At 42.3% G+C, this 26,068-nt stretch overlaps 1 protein-coding gene across 2 annotated transcripts in view; it reads left to right on the top strand.

Moving 5' to 3' along the window:
• VRK2 (VRK serine/threonine kinase 2) overlaps positions 1–26,068 on the top strand; it is a 159,172-nt gene that overhangs the window by 103,871 nt on the left and 29,233 nt on the right. For both annotated transcript variants that reach the window (XM_068232418.1, XM_068232417.1), the window contains 2 exons: positions 18,646–18,704; positions 20,660–20,841. In XM_068232418.1, the coding sequence (XP_068088519.1) occupies positions 18,646–18,704; positions 20,660–20,841 (241 nt within the window). The remainder of the gene's footprint in view (positions 1–18,645; positions 18,705–20,659; positions 20,842–26,068) is intronic.

Raw genomic sequence — 26,068 nt, 5'->3', positions numbered from 1 at the left:
ATATCTCACCTTACCTGGTTCCTGCGATCATCCTTCAGCCCCAGCTTCCATTCACCGCGCTGCACTCAGCCCTGTGATACCAAACACCGGGTCCCGGCTTGATGACGTCATGAAGCCGGGACCCGGATGTTCGGCATCACAGGGCTGCGTGCACTGCGGTAGATAGCCACTATTTTTTATCGTTCTGGCGCGGAGGGGGAGAGATGAAGGATCACCGCTGTTTGCTACAGCGGTGATCGTTCATCCGCGGGGAGGTCACTAATTGGCTACAAGGGAACATTTTCCCTTTCACCAATTAGTAAGGCAGCTGACACTGCTGGGGAGTGCGCTCTGAAGCGCACCCGATCGTGCACAGCAGGGCTGCAAGCAAGTCAGTATATCTACGTCATGGTGGCTTGGAGGGTGCCACAGATGACGTAGATATACTGTAGCAGTGGACAAAGTGGATAAAGAATCGATTTTTGATTTTATACCTGACAGCTACACTTCAAGGCCCCTACCAGAGGACACCATGGAGGGCCTAATCACTCTGGTGATGTGGTGGCCTACTTGGAAAATATTGTGTATTCCAGAACAGAAAATGCAGGTGATATTACTGCTGGACTTTTCCTAGGATTATTCTTTTTTTATTCAATATGAAGGATTTTTAGGTATTGTGTTGGAGAAAATCTTAAAATAGGTAGGGAGGGAGAACCTGTTATGATCAGGAAAATAATTCCTTGGCTATATCTATAAAGTCACTACTTCAACCGCCTCCCGTCAGACCGCCACTATAGAACCATCCCCACCAAAACCACCAGGCACAGGAACCCTTTCTTCCCCCAGGCTGTCCTCTTCCTGAACTCCAGCCCCTCACCCTTGCAAAATTCCCTAGCCCCTTGAGGTGCAGACTCTGTCCTGCTTGCACCCTGTCTGCATGTCTGGAACTCTAGCCCTGTTTAAAATGCCTAGATGTCCGTACTTTGTCTGTTACCTTCCCTATTGTCAATGCCTTGTGTACCACAAACGATTCCGGGTGCGACTTCTGACGTCCTTGGCAAATAAAGTTCATTCTCAAATAGATTGAGATTTTCTAGCAAAGACATGTTCTTTGCTTACTAGGTACTCATCTTGCACTAATATGCTCCTTTACTTTAAGTTTGGTGTCATTTTCTTAAATAGTTGTAACAATACATTTTGTACTTCAAGACCAGCTTGCTGAACGGAAACCTCTCATATCCTCCCGATTTCCTTTCACCGATATCAGTGTAACGTTTAAATAGTTTAATTGGTCGTTGAGGTGAAGGCTCAGGTGCGTGTGACATGTGACCTCAAGTGAACAAATTTAATCTCCTCCAAATGTACCTGTCATACAATAAGTTTAGGCAGGGAAGCTGTGAGTGTTTGAATATGGAATGCATTTCCTTGGTTAGCTTGAAGTTTTAATTTCGTAAGGATTTCATCCATGAAATGTGTAAAATTAATAGAAGGAACTAAACTTGAAAGATTAACCTTTTTCCATTGTTGTTTATATGGCTTTAAAAAATGGTAATCTCAACATTAAATGCACTGAGTTAGAAGAATCAGAATGACTCCTTCTGCTTTGCTCTTATTATGTATGAATTTAAGCCTCTTACCATGAATAATACATATGTGAATATAAAAGTGAATATCATTGGAAAAGGATAAAGAGCGCACAAAAACGGAACATACTGAACAAAAAAAAAGTTCTCTTTTATAGACCAATTCGGTGCCAAAGCTGACAGTTTAGAAACCCTCCATTTGCTATGTAATCATGTTATTAATCTTGTTTGCAAGGAGGACACTGAAGCTGTAGGTAAGTAAGGGCAAAAAGGTACTGGAGACATTCTGCTGCCAATTCGTTTAACATTTATACTGTATCGTACAATACATTATGTTCACTTTTCTTCAAATGAATCTGAATCATAATATGCAAAGTGCCCCAACTTTCTCAATACATAACCAGCACCATAGAGTGGGAAAGATACTCACCCTTCCTGCTCTGGTATCTATTCCGCAGGGCTTCCTGTTATCCACTCATCTAGTTTGTGTACAGCGAACTCCTCTCCCAACAGGACTTCTTTGCCTAGGTGAACAGTTGTTGGTCTCAGTCACATGGGAATAGGCGTGGCTATTTGAATCTTCAAAACTTGGAATTTTGATATTTGAATAGTACACTGAAGAGGTCTCTGGGGTGGCATATCAGGATTAGGGAGGGTGAGTATCTGTTATACCGGGTACCTGGTACAAAACTGAACTCTGTGCCAGTTTTCACTATATTTGTAGAGTGAATTTTTTTAGATAGTTGCTTTTGTGTTTTTAAACATACTTTGTGATCTGCCTGTGTGGAGGCATTTTAATAGTGTATTTTAACCTTTATGTAGTAATTGGTTTCCTTCATGCTTTATGGCTTTTGTGGATTTTATAAAAAGGTATGAAAAATACTAAATGGCTAAGATTATGAACCATGGATGCAACATAGTCTACCATTGCATCTTGTTTTGTATAACCATGAGTAATACCCCATAAACTGCAGAAAATGATTTGACTCAGCTCTGTCCAAGTCTGCAGCCAGTGAGCAGCATACAGACAGGTTCAATTGGCTGTGGGGGCCTTGATAGAGTTAGTATGGAGTTTCCTATGCGTGAGTGATTAAGAAGAGCTTTAAGAGACCTCTTGCAGCCAGGGCTAAGCCCAAGGTAGATGGTGTAGAGCAGTGTTTCTCAACATTTTATTGGTATGTACCCCTTTTAAGACCCTGTACTCACCAAGTACCCCCTGGCATAGTAAACCTTATCACAAGTACCCCTTGACAAATACATATTTAATCCTAGTATATGATAATTGGTTCTAAACCATTTCCAAGCATTTACTATTGCTATTAATTACCTAAAATACTAATTTTGGTGTTATTGAAATAAGATTTATCATTTTCTAAAACGAAATTTTTTTATTAGTGGTTAAGTATATCAAGCCTGAGTACCCCCTGGAACCATCAGAAGTACCCCCTGGGGTACGCGTACCACACGTTGAGAACCTAAGGTGTAAAGTATGTGCTGCTTTTTTCTTTTTTTTTTTCACTGTACATGCCAAGAATTCAGTTATGCAAATGACACCTACCGTATTTTTCGGACTATAAGACGCTCTGGACTATAAGACGCACCCAGGTTTAGAGCATAAATGTCATGGAAAATAAAATTATACCAAACCTGGTGCGTCCATGGTCCAGGAGCAACTTCTATATGTTCTCCCCCAATTATTGCCCCTTCCCCTTTGTGCCTTCCTTGTACCTCTGGAGAGGGAAGACAGTGCTAGCAGGAGGGTGCCTCACTGAAGAGATACTGCTTTTTTATTACAAATGCCAGCAGATTGCTTGGAGAATTCTGGGCAAAATTTGGGCAGCAGCATTAAAACTGCAGAGGATGAGACTCTTCACAGGGACCCAATGTCCCGTCCCCCAGTCCTTGACCCTCTCCGGTGTCGCTGTCCCTCATCCCCCCCGACCACTCTGCTGTCCTCTGCCCCTTTAACATAGATCCTGAGACTGCTGCAGATTACCAGCAAGTACCATTATACACAAACCTAGGAAAGTGGTCGCACAGCTTCACATATCCCTCCTCCACTCCGGTGCCATTTGCGCCCCCCCCCCCCCCGACGGAGAACGCTGCAGGTTACTGGCAAGTCTTTTTCACTGCACGGGAAGGAGCTACACAGCTGCAGAATGCATTGCCCAATCAGGCGGGGGGTGCTGCACGAGACAGCCAATCACAGCCTTCCCAATAGTCCTGAAGGCAGGACAAGGGCTCGATCAGCAGGGCTGGTGATTGGGAGGAAGCAGGGAGCAGAGAGGGCTGTGATTGGCCATCTCATGCAGTGCCCCCGCCTGATTGGGCATTGCGTTCTGAAGCTGCGTGGCGCCTTCCCGTGCAGTGAAAAAACTTGCCGGTAACCTGCAGCGTTCTCCGCTGGGGAGGCAAATGACACCGGAGTGGAGGAGGGATATGTGAAGCTGTGCGACCACTTTCCTAGGTTTGTGTATACTGAAACTTGCTGGTAATCTGCAGTGGTCTCAGGATCTGTGTTAAAGGGGCAGAGGCATCAGGGGGGATGATGGACAGTGACACCAAAGGGGATGATGGGCAGGGGGACAGCAAACACCAGAGGGGACAAGGGGAAGGACAGCGCCAGTCAAAAAATTTAGTGTTCAGACTATAAGATGCTACAAAGTGCATCTTATAGTTCGAAAAACACGGTATTTCTTCATTTGGATTGTAGGTTATTCCGCACTCAGAACTATTAAGTCATAAAACACTTGGATAGCAGAAAAATACTCCTGAGTGCAGGGAGTAGATAAAAAAAGTTGAACATTGAAAATAGGAGCTGTAAAACATTAAAGGGGAACTTCAGCCTAAACAAACATACTGTCACCAAGTTACATTAGTTATGTTAATTAGAATAGATAGGTAATATAATCTCTTACCCACCCTGTTTTAAAAGAACAGGCAAATGTTTGTGATTCATGGGGGCTGCCATCTTTGTCATGGGGGCAGCCATCTTTTTGGTTGAAAGGAGGTGACAAGGAGCAGGAGACACAGTTCTAACTGTCCTGTGTCCTGATTACCCCTCCCAGCTGCACACGCTAGACTTCAAATGTCAAATTCAAAATGTAAAAGAAAAAAATTTGCACCAAAACAGCAGAAAGAGAACAACAACAACTTTGCACAGCATCAGGGGAAAAAAGCCCGGGCAGTTTTCTTCTGTGCAGCTAAAAATGAGGCTTGTATAAGAGAAACAAAGTTCTGATGCTGTGAAACTGTTAAAGAAACACCAAGCCTTTTCAGTGCTACTGAGTCGATTTTTAGTACGGAGGTTCACTTTAAAAGACTGTTGTACAAAACAGAGTGTTGGTGCAGCATTCAAGCAGGAGTCATTACTGATGATTACCGGTGGCAACAAAACAACAACAAAGAGGTGGGTGCAAACAGGCACAGGTGGGGGGCATGGGGTGTACAGTCTTACCTCAAATGATTACTTATTAAGGAGGCTGTACATAATGGGTTAAATGTTATTTGTAGCAGATGGTTAATCCTGTAGTATATCATAGAGTTCCTAATATATGTGGAAACTCTTACAGCAAGATTTGCATATTAGCAATTGTGTTTTTAAGACGGGCAGAGCCCTCTCTTCATCTTTGTGTATCAGTGATTGCCACTTTCTCTCTGCACTACATGAAGCATGCTGTGTCCCTCGTCGCAGCTCCGGTGTCCCGGGATCCCCTCTGTTGCAGATGCCGACTTCACCAGGTCGGCAACTTCTGCGCCTGCGCTAGCGCCCGCACTCGGACCGCTTCTGATTATGCTTATGTGGTCTGGAGTGTTCTGCGCAGGAGCAGTACTTCTGAGCCTGCACAAAATGTTCCAAGGCCATGTCTGCATAGACATAGGAGGGTTGTTTTGTTGCCTCCAGTAATCATCAGTAATGACTCCTACTTGAATGTTGCAACACCTTTCTCTTTTGTACAACAGTCTTTTCATGTTTCACCACTCCCATGTTCAATCTTTTTTACCTTTTTGTATCTACTCCCTGCACTCAGACATCAAAGTGTTTAATGACTTAATAGTGATCAGTGAGCAATAACCTACAATCTGAATGAAGAGAGAGGTGTCCTTTGCATATCTGAATTCTTGGCATTTACAGTGAAAAGAAAAAAGGAACACAGCTCAGTTAACAGATATTTTATTTATACACACACACACACACACACACACTCACACTCACACTCACACTCACATTCACATTATACATGTTCTATCATCATGTCATGTTTCAGTTTAGGTATCCTGTTAAGGTAAGAAGTACTATTAAAAAGGTACCCATTTTATTGCTAACCAGGCTTTCCCCCTTATTCAGGCAAAATCCTACAGTGCAAAAATTCTACCAAGATTATCGGCGTAATGGTGCCCATACACGATACAATTTAAAAACTTTTGATTTTCCCGTTCATACGATCGAAAAAAAAAATATTTTCAACTTTCATTCGATTCGATCAAGGAATTTGAACGATTATAACGTTTTTTGCGCGAAAAATCTGATTGGACATGCTGGAAAAATCTTTATATTCGATTTAATGGAATAATCAAACTAAATTATCTAATCGGAAAAAATTAAACCTTTTACCATGTATGGCCACCATAAGACTGGGATCTAAGATGTAATGCTGATGTCAATAAAGGAGCTTCAAACTATAAACAAAACTTAAACTATCAATAACTTAATGACATAGCTAAGTGGATCCAACATTTCCCATAAGCTACAATTCTTTTAAAAAGCTACAAAATACTTTAAAAGCTATAAATAGTCTTGAAATCTAATATTTTAATCCTTGTATAGAGCAATGTTTTTTGAAACCATTATATTGTTCCAAGATTTCACCAGCAAGATCATACATTATGGAGTTATCTGACTCACATACCGTATTTTTCGGAATATAAGACGCACTTTTTCTCCCCCAAAAGAGGGGGGGAAAAGTCAGTGCGTCTTATATACCAAAGGATAAAAAAAATTGCCCAAAAATGTCACCTGGTCGATCTCGGCGGCAGCAGCATTGGCAGCCTGTCAGCTTGCAGAGGTGCATGATGCGATCAGCATCGGGCACTGCGGGCAGCCAGTGTGACTGCTGCGTGTGTGGTCCACACTTTCCCCGCAAAGTAGGCGGCAGTGACGGTAGCAGTAGTGAACATACTTCACCTCAACCTTGGAACCCGCGGTGATCAGCAGCTGTTCCGGTATCCTTTGTGTCCCTGGCATCCGCTCCCCCTGCGAAGTAATTACCGGTAAGTGGTGGCAGCAGCTGCGGCATCCCTCACCTCATCCTCGGAGCCCGCGAGATCAGCCGCACGTCTCTCTCTCTCTCTTTCCCTCAAGTGCCGGTACTTCCTGGTCGCGTCATTACAGATGCGACCAATGACGCGACCGGCACTTGAGGGAAAGAGAGAGAGAGAGACGTGCGGCTGATCTCGCGGGCTCCGAGGATGAGGTGAGGGATGCCCGCAGCTGCTGCCACCACTTACCGGTAATTACTTTGCGGAGGGAGCGGACGCCAGGGACACAAAGGATACCGGAACAGCTGCTGATCACCGCGGGCATCAGGTCAGGTAAGTGATAACAACTGTGCCCGGGGAAAGCCACAAAAGGGGACTTGAGGAGGCCACAAGGGGAGACTGGAGGGGAACACCAAGGGGGATGGGGTAGGCCATAAAAGGGACACGGACAGGACACAAGGGGCCACAAGAGGCAGACACAATGGCAACAGGGGGAAGCCACAAAGGGGGCAGGATGGGGCCACAATGGGGGGGGGGGGCAGGAGGGCAAACAGAGGAGTACACAAGGGGGACTTGAGGAGGCCACAAGGGTAAACAGGAGGTGGACACCAAGGGGGGCAGGGGTAGGCCAGAAGGGGGCACAGAAGGAGGACACAATGGTGAAAGGAGGAGGCCACAAGGGGGGGGGGGGGCAAGAGGAGGCCACAAGGGGGGGCAGGAGGTGCACAGCAAGGGGGACAGGAGAAGGATGCCCAAGGGGACAAAATAATTGGGGGGGGAGAACATCTACAAGACACCCTTGGACTATAGATGCACCAGGTTTAATATTTTTTTTTTCCTGCTTTTTGCCCTCTAAACCTAGGTGCGTCTTATAGTCCAGAGCGTCTTATATTCCGAAAAATACGGTACTTGCTTGAAATGCAAAACGTACCTTCCAGATTTGTTTCACAACTTTTGGCAATGTAGAATGATTAAGACATTTCGGAGACACATTTTGACGTGTGCTACTGATAATCTGCATTATTATTAGTCTCAAAGTCCTTTCTGTGCTTTAAGTGGATGGAAAGGGTACGATACTGGCATAAGAAAAAAGTCAGGTCTTCTGTTTACAGTAACTACAAAAATGAATTTACAGAACTTAAAAACTTATTGCCCATCAACTCGCAACCAATTCAAATCGATCATAAAAATATTTTTAACCTATGTTTATATTTTCATAGTAGTAGCAGCAAAATGTAGAGCCTCCCTGCTGACAGACTCACACTCATAATTTTAATTTAAAGTGTACTCGAGTTGACATGTGACACGAGATGTGTATGTACAGTACAAAAATATTTATAACCAGGCTGTTTGTTTTGTTTTATTTTGCTGCTGAAAGAGTTAATATTCAGGCATGCAAGTGACCGCTTCTGTCTTGTCTGTGCCTTGTCTTGAAGTTTAGGAAAACCTCATTGATAAGCAAATTACAGCCATACTTTTTGCCTGGCAGATTTCAACTTCTGGGGGCAGGGGAGAGGTAGAAAAAGGTCAATAGATCATATATTTTAACTCTGGGACACTTAATAGGCTGCCATTGTGCAAAGACCATAAAACATTCTATCTGCTTTGTAAATGTTAAAATATAGAATAAAACCAAAGGACATATAAAGTCATTTTTAGGAATAGGAGGGTAAATACAATTGTTTTTCTCATCGGTTTATTTTCACCTCGGGTGCACAGCAGCCATTTCAGTGCTAACAAAAGCATTTTAAACTTTTCAGATCGCTTTTGTTATGGGCAATGTTTGCTTACCCAAATTAAACTTATTTTCCTATGTTCACACTTCTGGATAGCCGCGCTGTGTTTGACTTGCAGTTCAAATGCTTCAGTTTCATACATATGATAAAGCTCTTAACTCTTAACTCTTTGAATGCATAAAAATAAAAAAAGTGGAGACAGGCTGATTCTAAGTAGACATATAACAATACCCATGCTTATTACACCATGGTACTGATGCACAATTTTACAGTTACGAATGCTGGAGTAGCACCGCCTGCTAAATAGTAAAAAAAAAATGTACCACCGTTTACTTCATGAGGCCCAATGTCACGTTTTAAAGAGGCTATACAGCCAGAAATTACACTTCATTTTATGTTGCTATGATCTTGTCACATAAGTTATATTTACTGTATTTTTTGGACTATTAGACTCACTTTTTTTCTCTCCCAAAAGTGCGGAAAAAAGTAACTGCCTCTTATAGTGCAAATGCAGGGAGTTCCTGACTTGTGAACGCCTGTCAATATGAACCTCCAACCTGCTGCAATGTTGGTGACTCCCTGTACTGTGCCCATGCAGAGGAGGGCACAGGGGAACAAACACAGGACATACAAAGGGGCATGGAGGAGGACACAAGGGCCTTAATTCACGAAGATCATGCTGGAGATAAAAAGGCAAGAGAAAACGTACCTCCACAGTCCACACAGTGAGAGTTATCTTATCTCTTCATTCCTTAAGTTACCTCCTCTGTAGTTAATTTACCTCCTCTGTAGTTATTTTCACATGCAGTTAATAAACAGCCTGTCTTTAACTCTGGAGTTATTTTAAGGATTGAAGAGTTAACTTAAAGACAGAAGAGTTAACTTTAGGTTTGCCTGAGGTAGAATGTTTCCTGAATACGACATGCCTCATCACCATGGTGATAACTCTAGAAACGTTATTAAAGACAGGAGATAAGCTTAGTGAATTTAGGCCAAGGAGGACAGAGGCGGATATATGTGGGACACATGGAGACACAAGAGGTACAAGGGGGCATAATCCACAAGATGCTCCTTCACCATGGATGCACCAGGTTTAGTATATTTTTTTTCCCCTGGTTTTGTCCTCTAAACCTAGGTGTCTTATGGTCAGGAGCATCTTATAGTCCAAACAATACGGTACTTTGGCTCAATTCCTGTCTAAAACCTACCAAAGCCGTGTGGCCGCTGGGTTCTGTCGCAAGTATACACACCTCTCTTAAAATACCAGGCTTTTGTGATGGAAGAAATTAGACCACAGTATATCAATTTTGTATTTAGATAGCATAAGTGCTTATTAATCCTGTCAAATTTGGACGTACAGGGGAAACTTTATTGTGAAAGTGGCCTAGAGAGTGTAGAAAGAGCCTGCCAGTTAGTCAGTACCAACAAGCGAGGCGAGGAGAATACTGCATCTGGGAAACTGCTTTAAGCTTTAGGCAGAGCATCCAGGTGTGCTTATTAATATTTAATATGATATATATATAATATTCCTTATTAAAAGGTATGTGTGTGTATGTAATTGTGAACATTCTGCAGAAGCCGATTTTGCAGTTTCGATGCCCTCTTGCCTGCTTTACGTTACGCAGCTATAGTCTGGTAACACTGAAGCATATGTCAATGTGTCAGTTAGTGAGGTCCATTGATTCAGCTAATCCTCATCAAATATTCAAGATGGTCAATGGGGAGATCCTGTGGGAACAAAGGCTTTTCCAAAAGACTAGATTTTTTTTTTTATTATAACTATATATTTTATGTGAGCGTTTCTATGGTTTTGCATGACAAGTTGCTCAACAAGTAACCAAACAGAGGATAAAGTGGCTTACAAGTCAGTCATGCAAGTGTGGCAAATAAAAATAAACAGAGTTTATGTATAACAGAGAGTACAGCGTAATGTGAACTTTAAAACAACCTCTTTCATGCTAGGGAACCAGAGCAGAGAAAATGAAAGCTGTTGTTCACCCTCAGTTTTTATGACCATATTTCATGTAAAAATAAAAATGTATGAAAAATTGTGGAGGCTTTATGCACTACCTGATCAGGAAGTACTCTAAAATGGTGTGAAAGATGGTTTAGAGCAGAAGTGCCCACACTTTTTCGGCTTGTGAGCTACTTTAAAAAAGTAGCAAGTCAAAATGATCTACCTATGTACAATTTTAGTAGCACAATTGTATATACAGAATGGAAAATGTAGTGGCATCGGGATCTACCATGAACCCCTTCGCGATCTACCGGTACATCACAATCTACCTAATGCACAAATTGGTTGAAAGAGGCGCCCTGGTGATTTGTAAAACACTTAAAAACAGTTTAAAATTGACAAAAAAATATTTTGAGGTGGCTTACCTCAAATAACGAGAATCTTTGATGAAACAAAGGATTTTATTAATAGCACAGGCAACGCGTTTCACGGGTCTGAGCCCGCTTCCTCAGGCCAAATAACAGTGCCAAGCTACAACGAGATAGTCAGCATAGGGAGCCTCAGACCCAATTTGTGCATTATATACCCCCATACCCTATGGTCTGAGGGGTCGGGACAGAACACACGTGGGTCACCACGGTGGGAACCTGTCCCCCTTCTTTTTCTAAAGAGAGCGACCACATCCAGATCCTTAGGGATCACCCCGAGTGGAGTCGGGTTTGTTGTCTCCACCTGCTTCCTGCGGTCGGTTGCCCCACTGCAACCCACCTTTGTGAGTAGTTTATTTCTACCTTTTATTTCCAACATTGGTTTGACATATTACACTATTGGGCTCCCGTCCCTGTCTCCTGTGTTTTTTCTCCAGAGGGTGCATAGACACCCACACCTTGCTACCTAATGCACAGTTCCCCAACCCTGTCCTCAAGGCCCACCAACAGTGCATGTTTTGCAGAAAACCACAATCATTCACAGGTGAGGTAATTAGTATCTCTCAGCAGAGCTGATTAACTACCTTTGTGGATTTGCACAAAACATGCACTGTTGGTGGGCCCTGAGGACAGGGCTGGGGAACACTGACCTAATGGACACCCCTGGGTTAGAGTAACCATTTAATTGTGGTGATTTTACTATACCAGGGCAGAGACGGGAGCCAATCCCTATCTATGTATGCCTTTTTTTTTTTACTTTCTTTAGTAGAGAAGAATAACTAGCATTGTATATATCCCATAGATTATTTGATAATGTAATCCCTATAGGCTTTTAGGACGCAGCTTTTCCAGGTACTATGCTTTGCTGTTGTACTGTAACATTGTAAAGTAAGGCTTTTCAGCATTTAATATTAGACACCCCCAAACAATAAAAATATAAATAAAGATATTGGATATACAGTATGCATATTAAAGCCAAAAACGTCATCTGTGAAAAAGCTTGTCTTAAAGAACGTTAAAGAATATAACTTAACTAGCCATTATGGCCCAGTTAATAACGGGCACTCGGTTGTACAGTGCTTCCTGCTGTACTACGCATGTGCAGGATCGCGTTCGTTTGTAAACTATTTAGTTGGTATGCCCATTGTAAAATCTTGCCTCAAACCGACCATAGGATTTCATTGTTCAAAAGCTTTTCAAAACCCTGCAAAGCGCTTACGATTAGAAAAAGTCTTTAAAGCGCTCTTGGTGTGAAACCTTCTCCCTTGTAGAACAAGGAATAAAATCAGCCCACACTGACCCTGGCACGATCCTGTTACATGGGGTGCCAGACAGGGTGATTTGGCCCTAATAGTGATCGCAGTATGCTCTCTTCATTTACATTGTACAAAGTCCAAAGGATGTAATTAGAAATGGTCAATATGAGACTAACAATTCCAGCTTGCAAGAAAATTCAGTGCAAACTGTGTGAAGCTTGGTATGGGTCCAATTAGATCTACCGCCTTTCTTTTTAGACTGGCCCAACTCCAGGCACCATACAATTTGCATTAACCTCCTTGGCGGTCTGATTCTTTCCAGATTTTAGGGTCTAAAAGCGGTGCAATTTTTTTCCACTCTTTCAGACCCTAAAACCTGAAAAAAATTATTCTGGCAGGGAGATCTGCAGCAAAATAAAAAAAAATGTACCTTCCTGGGCTCCTGTGCTGCAGTTTTCTCTTTGCCCACAAGATGGCGCTAATATACATATAAACGAACTTCTCTATATTTCTCTAATATAGAGAAGTTCGTTTTCAATATTAGCCCCGCCCCCGATGACGTCACGCTGCCACCACCGCTCTGCTGCCACCACCACGGCTGCGCTGCTCTAACTGGCTGCCGGGTCCCCGGAAGAATAGCGGGGACATGGGGGATCCCGGCGGCCAGGGAAAGACCCCACACTGCCGGGGAGAGAGGCCGGAGTCCCGCTGCGCAGCGAGATCGCGTGCGGGACTCCACAACTAAAAGGTAAAGCTCTGCAATGCCTACCCCGACCTGAGCTCGGGATCACCGCTAATAGCTTCTTTTTTCTACCCCGAGCTCAGGTCGGGAAAACCGGCAAGGAGGTTAAAGAACACCCGCGCCCGCTCGATTCTCGCCGGCAGACCATGGCAGCGAATCGGGCGGTGATAAGGAAGCGCCAGCGGGGACGAGCGGCAATCGATCCGCGTGGACGAGCGGGGATGCGCCGGCATCGAGCCGCTGGCTCGATCCGACGCATAAAATGAGCCGGATATGCCCGGCATAATGGAATAAACAATTGTATCTATCTTCCTTCTCCTGAAAATGACTTTTTAAGATATTTCAGTTTTGTTGTTTAAATCTACTTTTTAAGTGTCAACTGTTTTATTGTTTTTCCTCAATGACACATTCAATGAAGTATATAGAATATAAAAACACGCACACCATGTAGTTTCAAAATGCAAAAAGGGATTGTATTAGAAAACATAGGCTGACAATGTACAATCAGAGACACGCAATAAAGTACAATGGAATATATATATTATACAAAAAAATCCAGCAATCCTCGTAGGTACAGCATGCAAACACTAAGATATGTGCAAGCAATGCACACAAATAGGCAAGGGGTGAGTAGCAAGCTGCTGTAACTGCTGCAAAAAAGTGCTGGTTAAATACTGACATCGAAGTCAGAGCAAGTGGCAAACAGTCTGACACAGTACAATCAGAGTGGAAACGAGGTACAAACACCGCTGCATTACCCAGATGCAGCGTTTCGGAAAGTGTCCTTTATCAATGGGAGAAGCAGGAAGGCAACTGGAGCAAGATGGCAGAGCGGTGGTGTCCACCACCCTGCCGCCTCGTTTCCACTCTGATTGTACTGTGTCAGACTGTTTGCCACGCTCTGACTTCGATTTCAGTATTTAACCAGCACCTTTTTGCTAGCAGTTACAGCAGCTTGCTAGTCACTCCTTGCTTATTTGTGTGCATTGTTTGCACATATCTTAGTGTTTACATGCTGTACCTACGAGGATTGCTGGATTGCGTGATATATTGTTCCATTGTACTTTATTGCGTGTCTCTGATTGTACATTGTCAGCCTATGTTTTCTAATACAATCCCTTTTTGCATTTTGAAACGACATGGTGTGCGTGTTTTTATATTCTATTGATTATTCTATTTATCACAGCACCCAAAATTAGCATAGCTATTGCAACTTTAATTCCTTGTATGGTGTGCATCATCATGTGTTTACATTCATTGAAGTATGCCAGAGCTAAAATCTATGACCTATTGACCCTTTTTATCTCTCTCCTACTCTCAGAAGCCATTATCTGCTAGGAAAGCGTTTTATAGTTGGAATTTCTTATTAGTGAGGGTCACACTGTAGTCACTTCCTGTCTGTCAAGACTGAATCAGCCACTTCTATACCTGATATTTAGCTCTTTCAAGCAGAGAAAGAAAAAAAGGAACATGGCATAGTTATTTGTGTGCTTGGCACTGTACATACACTTCTATCTAATCATGTCACACATCACTTCGGGTATCCTTTAAATGTGCATGCAAGCCAGAATTAGTTGCACCTCATTAACCACCTTACCGCCGCCCGTACGGATTTCTCCGTCCCTTTTTCCATCCTTTAACCCCCAGGGACGAAGAAATCCGTACTTTGCGCACTCCCGCCGCTGCCCGCGCTCCCGCTCGTAAACACGCCGCCCGCCGCTAGTAAACACGCCGCCCGCTCGCCCGGAGATCAATGAACGGGAAAATCCATTCCCGTTCGTTGATCTTAGCCCCGCAATGATCCGCTGCTCTCCGATGGGCAGCGAGATCATTGTGAAACGATACAAACTTACCCAGCCTCCAAGTACTTCCTCCAAGCTTCCGGAAGGACGCTTGGAGGTCGCATTAAAGCAAAAAGCTACTGTGGCCAAATAGTAAACTACACCCTACACATTTTTTACATACAAATTACTTTTACACAAAAAATTAACTCATTACCTCCCACACTCCCAATTTTTTTTTTTTGTAATAAAAAATAAAAAATGTACAATAAAAAAAATACATAAATAGTTACCTTAGGGAATGAACTTTTTAAATATTTATGTCAGGAGGGTACAACACTGTTACTTTATAAACTATGGGCTTGTAATTAGGGATGGACGCAAAACTGAAAAAATGCACCTTTATTTCCAAATAAAATATTGGCGCCAAACATTGTGATAGGGACATAATTTAAATGTTTTTATAACCGGGACAAAAGGGCAAATACATTTCATGGGTTTTAATTACAGTAGCATGCATTATTTAAAAACTATAATGGCCGAAAACTGAAAAATTAATTTTTCCCACATTTTTCCTATTTTCCCATTAAAACACATTTAGAATAAAATAATTCTTGGCATAATGTCCCACCTAAAGAAAGCCTAATTGGTGGTGGAAAAAACAAGATATAGATCATTTAATTGTGATAAGTAATGATAAAGTTATAGACGAATGAATGGAAGGAGCGCTGAAAGGTGAAAATTGCTCTGGTGGTCAGGGGGTAAACCCCCTCAGTGGTGAAGTGGTTAAAGAACAAGTTGTAGTGAAAATAATGTAATTAATAAAATTGCATTTTTTCCCTACAACATTCATTCATAAATGGTTTAGTCCGTGTTGCCAATCTAAAATCTTTCCTCACCCTGATTTATAGTCCTGGGAGGTGATCTCTGCGGAATATTTAAAGCGGAATGAAACCCAGCATTTCTACTTTGCTTTAATAGATTATTTTACAGCATATTATATACAACCAGCATTTTTTTTTTTTTTTTACTAGAACTGCATTGAAAGGGTTAACACAGGTTTCAGAAGCCGCTTCTGAACTTTACATAATGTTGTTTAGTGTTTAATTGTATCAAGTGAGAAATGTAAACAAAGCCTTCTCTCACACTGCCAGGTCCCCTGAACAAAGTCAGACAAGCATACATGATTTCTGATGCTTTCTGATTAGGTTAAAGGATGAATAAAGCAGTTATAAATAAAATGCAAAGTCCGCTCTCAGAGTAAAATAAGTGCACTTTAGAAACGTATAATTTCTAAATGAATAATACTTATGCACAAAAGCAAATATGCTAACCGTATGGCATATAAAAAGTAGGAAAACATGTTTTTAATGAATATTTTATGTCAGTGTTTTATACCGCTTTAACAGTAGAAAATATACCTGGTCCCCCAGAATGCTCAGGGAGGAGGGCTACATACAATATAGAACTATAGGAAGTGTTTCTAATGCTGAAACCACGAAATGTACTGTAAAAGGAGGTATCCTGAATAACTTACTGCATTCTAGTGCTCACTTCCTGTGGACAAAATTTGAATTGCGCGGAAGTATATTGAATAAGTTTCTGCACATGCACGCTGCCACGGGAACGCCAGCATTTTACAGAAATTAGCGTTGCCATAGACTTGCATGACTTCCGGTCACCGCGCAAATTGCCTGACCACGAGCTGTTGCTTTTGTGGCAAATCGGTCACTTCCAGCGTATCACATCGCACCACGCCGGGTATTAACTGCTCCATAGACTTTAACTGCCGTAGCGCTACCCTGCAGCAAAAAAGGGTAATGCAACGCACCAGTGTGAAAGGGACCTCAAAGTGACAATGTCTGTACATTTTTCTTCCTTAGTATAGAGAAAAGGAGTGAGTGCACACCAGTATAACACCTGATAAGGATAGCATAACTTCAAGTGGTGTAACATCTGGTTAAACTAAGATCCATTATATAGTATTTCACATGAGAAAACAGAATCCAGGAGCAACACACCTGTGTTATGTAAACTTCCAATACTTTAATCCAAATCTTCTTAAAACCATCACAGTAGTAAAGAACAGATCTACTTATCGAACCCAAAAGGCATCAATTGCAGCAGCATATGTTGAGGTCACCAAGAGGTGTGGAGAGTGGTTGGTCGACGATCGTTTCGCCCCGCCATTAGGGCTTCTTCAAGACCATATGCCCTTCTCATCCGCACTCCTGTTTATATATCCCATGCTCCTCCACTGTCCGGGACATTTAGCCAATCCCCTACCAGCCACCTAACGTGTCTCACCGGTTTCATATTTTATGTTCGCGCCGCTTCTAACACTTCCTGTCGCAGCCGTTACGTCACTTCAGCCCGCTGCTGCTGGGAATTGCCTTGGAGTACAAACGGAGACTATTTGCACGTTCCATCCTCACCTGTTGTTGACGCATATTATTATGCAGCCACTGTTACGCATGCTGATACCCAGGGAGACACCTTGTGGCCATATAGAGGTACTACATGTTTGTGTAGTACCTCTATATGGCCACAAGATGTCTCTCTGGGTATCACCATGCGTAACAGTGGCTGCATAATACACGTCGACGCGACGGGTGAAAATGGAACACGGAACACGTCTCTGCTTGCGCTCCAAGGCAATTCCCAGCAGCAGCGGGCTGAAGTGATGCAACGGCCACAACAGGAAGTGTTGGAAGCGGCGCGAACATACAATATGAAACAGGTGAGACGTTAGGTGGCTGGTAGGGGTTTGGCTAGATGTCCCGGACGCGTACGTTAAAAAGGGGCGCTGGGAAAAAAGGGCGCGGGGTTTTAAACGATAAGCATGGATAACGTTTAAAAATGTATTGTACTGTATTTCGTTTAAAATTAATGTTTTATAAAGTTATAAATCATTAAATAATGTGCATTAAATCGGCAATTGTAAAAACGTTAATCTTTCGTTTAAATAGTGAAACGTATAATAACGTTTTAAAAAAAAATTACTAAGTAACCCTCCCTGTACCTACCCCTAACCCCTAGACCCCCCTGTTGGTGCCTAAACCTAAGACCCCCCTGTTGGTGCCTAAACCTAAGACCCCCCTGTTGGTGCCTAAACCTAAGAACCCCCTGTTGGTGCCTAAACCTAAGACCCCCCTGTTGGTGCCTAAACCTAAGACCCCCCTGTTGGTGCCTAAACCTAAGACCCCCCTGTGATAAGCATTAATAAAGTTTCAAAAACATATTGTGCGGTTTTTTCGTTTAAAAATAATGTAAAAAAAAAATTGTACTGTTTTTCGTTTAAAAATGTTTGAAAAAAATATTGTACTGTTTTTCGTTTAAAAAAATGTATAAATCATTAAATAATGTGTAATCATGAGAAGCAGTAATAAAACATTAAGTCTCCGGGCGCCGCTTTTAAAACGTTATTTTTCTCCGGCGCCCTTTTTTCCTATCGGGCGCCCATTAAAAGATATTTATTATGGGAGTGAATGGCGGCGCCCGATTTGTCCACTAGCCTCCTGCGCCCTTTTTTACTGTTACCGTCCCGGACAGGGTAGAAGTATGGGATATATAAACAGGAGTGCGAATGAGAAGGGCAAAAGGACTTGATGAAGCCCTAATGGCAGGACGAAACGATTGTCGACCGACCACTCTCCGCACCTCTTGCTGACCTCAACATTTGCTGCTGCAATTGATGCCTTTTGGGTTCAATAAGTATATCTTTTTTACTGCTGTGATGGTTTTAAGAAGATTTGGATTTAAGTATTGGAAGTTTTACATAACACAGGTGTGTTGCTCCTGGATTCTGTTTTCTGAGATACTCTGTACATTTTTCTCATTGTATGCAAACCAAAACTGTGTAAACAGAATTCGTATTTTAATAGAGTGCCAAAGATAATGTTTTTTATATATATATTTTTTTAGACTTATAGATGAACTCCCAAATTCAGTCACAGAATGGCTGGGTCAAGAAGATGGATGCCGTAAGTGTAAATGAGATATAGTAAACCCTAATTTGTTGTTTCAAGATGTGATGCAGATTCTTTAAGCACCAATGTTTCACTTCAATAGGAAACTATCATAAATGCAAGGCATCTAACTGTGCTCTAAAAGGAGTGTATGTAATGAACTGTAACAATGGTCTATTAATTCTGCAGGAATCCAGCAGCAATGGTCAGAGGTGCTACGTGAACCATATTCCTTTCTCTGCACAATAAGATCCTGGTGAAGAAACCGAATATTCAGGGATAGGAGAGGATTGTATACATGATATAAAAATAAATATACAATGCGCCATTGTTCATCTATTCACCGAGACTTGTTCACGCACAATAAGCATGCAGTATTAAATTAATTTGTGTTTTCCAATCAGCAAGAGTGCCAAAATACCCATATGCAAATAGAAATTTGTCCTGCCATATGGTAATGTAATAAACATTACATTACCCTCTGGGGCCAAAGTAATTTTACATCTTCGTTGCCAAAGGGGCCGTTCATTTGTCACATAGGGATGCCCCGAATGTCACTGATATTACCAAGAGTAAAACAAGCCTACTATTTTCAGTATTGTGTTACAGACCTGTAATCCCGGGGCCTATTCATGGCTGCCTATAGTTTTCCAAAATATAATAATGCTATCATGTAACCTGGGTGCGCTGAAAGGGATTGCTTCTGGGGAGAATTATCTTTTTATCTGTGATTCTGTGAATGGTGTTAAACTGCCAGGAGAAAAAAATATTAATATGATGTCTTCAACTTATTATATAGCACTATGCATTAAATAAGAGCAGTAATAACAAACAGTTGAGAATATCTGACGTGCAGAACAAACTGTTCGAAAGAGCTTGCAGTCCAAGAGGTGGGGAACATTGGATGAAATGGGCATGCTTTATGAGGCTGTTCCAAAAGATCTCACAGTGTCTCCTTTGGAGATGACAGAAGTGATCTACCAAATCTAGACGGGATTCATTTATTTTAAAAAAAAAAAAAGTTCAAATATGTCAGCCAGTAGATGGCAAATGCCAGCAGCCTTTACCTGGGCCATAATCAAACATAGAGGGTGTTACCAGAAGCTTAATAAATTAGTAGTCGTCTGGTGTAGGCACCCAGACTGCGTGCAGGAAATGTAAGTGTGACTGCGGCCGCTTGTCTTGGACCCTGCGTAGACCGTAATTCTAATTGCAGCTGTAGAGGCGCTTAGTGGACAATTTAAGCGTTGTGCACAATATAGATGAAACAGCGGAGATTATGACAGAGGTAGCAGCAACGGGGTTAAGTTACCATAAGTGACTGAGTAGGTGTAGATTAATGTTAGGAGTAGGTAGGGGTAGGTTAGTGTTGGGTCTACATAGCGGTAGGATAGCATATTCTGGCTTGGATATTGGTAAATTAGCGTTGGGAGTAGGTAATAGGGGGGGGGCGGTAGGATCTGGTTTTGATAGGGGTAGGTTAGTGTGAGAGGAAGGTTATGTAAAATTACCAATATACTATTATAGTAATTATTCGGCGACCAATAGAATATTAGCAGCATCAGAAACACTTCCTATATTTATCTATCTATATGTATTGGTATGTAATCCCTTTCTGTGATGTCACAGCCTAAGCTGTTTAGATATGCAGAATTCTCCTTCCGATGCACTCTTGAAGGCCAAGTGTTATTTCTAGTGACTTCGGAACAACCGTAAACAAAGGTTCCACAGTGAAACACCCACCAGTACTAAAGTTGTGATAAATTTCAAAATGTAAAACAGGGTGAGGGAAGACTTTACAGTGGGCTAAACTGACTAACTTCATAAAGTAATATTGTAAAATAAATAAATAAATAAATTAGTAATTGTGTTTATTATTTATTAAAAAAGAAATAAAAAAAGGAGGATGGGAGGGAGGGGTTGGGATGGAAGTTCACCTTCATGTTAAAATCTGTTTTATTTATCTACAGATGAAGTTGCAGATTTTATGATTCAAACATGCACTCTGACACATTCTATGAAGCCAGATTATTCAGGATTTAAGAAGATTCTGCTGAAGGCTCTGGATTCTACAAAAACCAAACTTGGTGCTCCGCTGGTTTTCTCAAGTGTGGCTTCCACCACCAGAAAACCCATCCCTATCAAGTCAAAGGTACTTTATGTATGGAGTTTTAATAGTTATTACACTTCAATAACTGGCTTTCCAGATTATCTGATCTTAAAGTGAACCTCCAGACTAAAAATCTACTCAGCAGCTCTGAAAAGGCCTGGTGTTTGTTTGACAGTTTCACAGCATCAGAACTTTGTTTTTCTTACCCAAGCCTTATTTTTAGCTGCACAGAAGCTAAGCTCCGCCCCATCAAAGAAAACTGCCTAGGCATTTTTTCCCCTGATGCTGTGCAAAGCATGATGGGATTTCTGATGTGGTTCTTGTTCTGCTATTTTGGCGCAAATTTGTTTTTTGTTTTGTTTGTTTTTTAATTTTGAATTTGAAATTTTGAAGCCTAGGGCGCGCAGCTGGGAGGGGTGATCAGGACACAGGGCAGTTGGATCTGTGTCTCATGTTCCCTGTCACCTCCTTTCAACCAAAAAGATGGCTGCCCCCATAAAATCACAAACATTTGCCTGTCCTTTTAAAACAGGGTGGGTAAGATCACAAACATTTGCCTGTTCTTTTAAAACGGTGGGTAAGAGATTAGATTACCTATCTATTTTAATTAACATAACTAATGTAACTTAATGACAGTATGTTTGTTTAGGCTAAAGTTTCTCTTTCAAGTTCAAGTCCAGGCAGACACAAAATGTACTGTGATATAGGAAAAGTATACTTACTGTTGTCTACATTGTTAAGGGTCTCGTTTATTTTATAAATCTCTACATAATTATTTATTAATAATCTGAAAATGGTCTAGCGCTCAACAACAATCCTTCAGTATTATGTTATGCAGTCCCATATAAACATTTCTTGTGAACCAGTTGCAGTTAGAATTTATCTTCATTCACCATCAAAGTAAACGAACTGCGCTCACCAGATTTTTAGGCTAACCATAATCAGATTAGCAACTGCACTTTTGGCCCAGCCAGCTTATTCCTCCTTCCACCGCAATACAAGATCTTCACAAACTCAAAGAGAGGAAAGAAGAACATCTATGGTGTAGTATGTCCACATTAATTTAAAACACCTCTAGTGCTCCCGCACACTCCTCACCCTATGTGTGAACCGTTACCAGGGAATAATGCAAGCCTCTCACCAGATTGTTTGGCTGACCTAGCCCAGACCAGCAAATAATGCTTGTTCTTTCAGTATTTTTCCACTGTACAGCAGCTTGAAGTCATCTCTTCAAATACCTTCAGAACTCAGTAGGTGGAGGGCTTTGAATGGTGCAGTAGCTTCCTGGTCCCTCTACGCACTTCCGCTCCTGCGACCCCCTCTTCTACCAGCAGGTTCTTACAACATTCTCTCTGAGAAATTGGAAGCCCCATTGGTGTTGTATGTCAGTATTAGTTTGAAATATTATCAGAAGACTAAGAAGAGAACTTACAAACGTGCGTTGCTAATCCAGCAACCATGGTAATCCATGTGTGCAGAAACCTGTGTTCACTCAAAAGGTGTTGGATTCGGATCGCTCTCCAGAAAAGAAATGTATTGAGCAGATTCTTAGAACATTTTCTCTGTTGTGAGAATCTGCTAGTTGAAGAGGAGCGGAAGTGCGTAGAGGGACCAGGGAAGCCACTGCACCATTCAAAGCCCCCCACCTACTGAGTTCTGAAGGTATTTGAAGAGATGACTTCAAGCTGCTGTACAGTGGAAAAATACTGAAGGAACAAGCGTTATTTGCTGGTCTGGGCTAGGCGAGCCAGACAATCTGGTGAGAGGCTTGCATTATTCCCTGGTGAGGGTTCACACATAGGGTGAGGAGTGTGCGGGAGCACTGGAGGTGTTTTAAATTAATGAGGACATACTACACCATAGATGTTCTTCTTTCCTCTCTTTGAGTTTAAGATCTTGTCTTGCGGGGGAAGAAGGAATATGCTGTCTGGGCAATCAGTGCAGTTGCTAATCTGATTATGGTTAGCCTAAAAAATGAGATCCCATGCCTGAAAAACCTTTAGCTAGCACTAGGCTAGCTAGTAGAAGTGCCCGGCACTCCCCGCTCCCTGCTGCTCCCCCGTTTATACATTACCCAGCTTGGATCCAGCGATCGGCTCAGCCTCCCCGCACAGGTCTTAACTATGGAGGGGATCGCACATGACATCATGACGTCGCCGACGTCATGCGCAAACCCGATCCTCCCCATAGAGAGACTGAAGCTGTGCAGGGAGGCTGCGCGATTGCTGGATCCAGGCTGGGTAATGTATTAACGGGGGGGGGGGGTTCAGCGGGGATCGGAGGGTGCCGGGCACTTGTACTAGCTAGCCTAGTGCTAGCTAAAGGTTTTTCAGGCATGGGATCTCATTTATTATGCATGGGGGACTCCTGGGGCCAGGAAGCGGTATGCCTGACACTGTCGGGCATACCGCTAAGGAGGTTATAGGACCTGCTGAGATCATTTCAGTAATCGTCTTGTTAACTCAGGTGAGAATGTTGACGAGCACAAGGCTGGAGATCATTATGTCAGGCTAATTGGGTTAGAATGGCAGACTTGACGTTAAAAGGAGGGTGATGCTTGAAAACATTGATCTTCCATAGTTAACCATGGTGACCAGCAAAGAAATGCATGCAGCCATCATTGTGTTGCATAAAAAATGGCTTCACAGGCAAGGATCAGGGCCGGTTCAGGCAACAATGGGGCCCCAGGGCAAAATAAACCTGGGGGGCCCCCCCAACAGATACCCCGGAACAAAAATCGGCATTAAGGGACCTTTTTTGCAGCTGGTATAGTCAGGGTGTGAAGCCCCAATCGGTCAGAGCTCCACATTCTGGCTACCCCAGCCTGCATGGGGGACAAGGGGTTAAAAAGTTTCAGGAGGGGGGACCCCACAATTTTATTTTTTTTTAAATCCCCACTCTAAACATAAAAAAAATTGGGAAAATATGAAAAAATGCCAGGGATCTTCATGCAGCCATATTGTGGCTGCATAGCGATCCCTGGCCAAAGCGCTGCGGCTCCGTATGGACCCCCAGGAAACCCAGTCAGGAAATGTATTGCTCTTTCTTTTGATGCATGCAAAATTACACTACCGTTAGGTTTGCTACTAAAAGTGACATTTACCGCATTTAAAAGTATACTTTTTTCCTTCGAAACTTTAAAATCGATTTTTTTCAAAAACTATAAAGTCTTTTTGAAAAATAGTTTTTTCCTCTTATTCCCAATGATCTCCTTAACATATCCTGCAAATTTAGGGTTTCTAGCATTTAAGGTGGATTTGTTATTAACCATTAAAGTCGGCAGGTTTTTAAATGTGTATTTTATTTTCCTTTGAAACTTTAAAATCGATTTTCTCAAAAACTATAAGGTCGATTTTGAATTTTTTTTTCCTCTTGTAGCTACTGGGGGCCCCTACAGGCACTGGGGCCCTGGGGCAATTGCCCCCTTTGCCTCTATGGTAGTGCCGGCCCTGGCCAAGGATATTGTGGCTACTAAGATTGCACCTAAATCAACAATTTATAGGATTACCAAGAACTTTTAAGGAAACAGGTTCAATTCTTGTTAAAAAGGCTTCATGGTGTCCAAGAAAGTCCAGCAAGCACCAGGATAGTCTCCTAAAGAAGATTCAGCTGCGGGATCGGAGTGCAACCAGTGCAGAGGTTGCTCAGGAATGGCAGCAGGCAGGTGTGAGCGCATCTGCACGCACAGAGAGGCGAAGACTTTTGGAAGATTGGCCTGGTGTCAAGAAGAGCAGCAAAGAAGCAACTTCTCTCCCCCAAAAAATCAGGGACAGATTGATATTTTGCAGAAAGTATGGTAAATGGACTGCTGAGGACTGGGGCAAAGTCATATTCTCCGATGAAGCCCCTTTCCGATTGTTTGGGGCATCTGGAAAAAGGCTTGTCATGAGAAGAAAAGGTGAGCGCTACCATCAGTCCTGTGTCATGCCAACAGTAAAGCACCCAGAGACCATTCATGTGTGGGGTTGCTTCTCATCCAAGGGAGTGATCGCACTCACAATTTTGCCAAAAAAACACAGCCATGAATTAAGAATGGTACCAAAACACCCTCCAACAGCAACTTCTTCCAACAGTCCAACAACAGTTTGGTGAAGGACAATGCATTTTCCAGCACGATTGAGCACCGTGTCATAAGGCAAAAGTGATAACTAAGTGGCTCGGGGACTAAAACGCTGACATGTTGGGTCCATGGCCTGGAAACTCCCCAGATCTTAATCCCATTGAGAACTTGTGGTCATTCCTCAAGAGGCGGGTGGACAAACAAAAAACAACTAATTCTGAGAAACTCAAGGAAGTGATTATGAAAGAATGGGTTGCCATCAGTCATGATTTGGCCCAGAAGTTGACTGAGAGCATGCCCAGTCGGATTGCAGAGGTCCTGAAAAAGGGCCAACACTGCAAATACTGACTCTTTGCATAAATCTCATGTAATTGTCAATAAAAGCTTTTGAAACGTATGAAGTGCTTATAATTATATTTCAGTACATCACATAAACAACTGGAACAAAGATCTAAAAGCAGTTTAGCAGCAAACTTTGTGAAAACTTATATTTTTGACAGTCTCAAAACTTTTGGCCAGGACTGTAGACACCAGGAATGAGATTTTCACTAAAGGCATCGGTTTTGGAATGGTTAGTAGAGAAGAGATAGTGACACTGCTGAAGTCCATTGCACACCTGATGGAGAAGTGAGGTACTGATGACTATCTGTATACGAAAATACAAAATAAGTAGAACAGAGGCGCCAACAGGATAAAAACAGTAATTGAAATGTTAAAAATTCGCTGAGGAGGCTATGGTGGCTCCGCCCCCTCCAAGCAAACACAGAAAACTGTGTAATGTTAATCAAAACAAATTTATTGGTACACTCCAGGGAATAGATATACAACGCGTTTCGCGGGTATAAGCACGCTTCCTCAGGCAGTAGAAGTAGGAGTACACTAATGAGGGAAAGAAAGGAGACAAAAGCACGTATTGGTGTGTGGTAGGACAAACATGCTCAAATAATCATTAATCTGCTTTTTATCAATTATGCGCTAGTGGCTAAAAGGGAGATTTAGAATGGTTTGTTTTGATTAACATTACACAGTTTTCTGTGTTTGCTTGGAGGGGGCGGAGCCACCATAGCCTCCTCAGCGAATTTTTAACATTTCAATTACTGTTTTTATCCTGTTGGCGCCTCTGTTCTACTTATTTTGCACTTTATATCCACCCTTGGTGGAGGGGGATACCCCTTTTTCTCATCTACAGAGAGTGACTTTTTAATCCTG

This window comes from Hyperolius riggenbachi, chromosome 4 (genome assembly GCF_040937935.1).
Source record: "Hyperolius riggenbachi isolate aHypRig1 chromosome 4, aHypRig1.pri, whole genome shotgun sequence".
Lineage (NCBI taxonomy): Eukaryota > Metazoa > Chordata > Amphibia > Anura > Hyperoliidae > Hyperolius > Hyperolius riggenbachi.
This window is presented reverse-complemented; position numbering and strand designations above follow the sequence as displayed.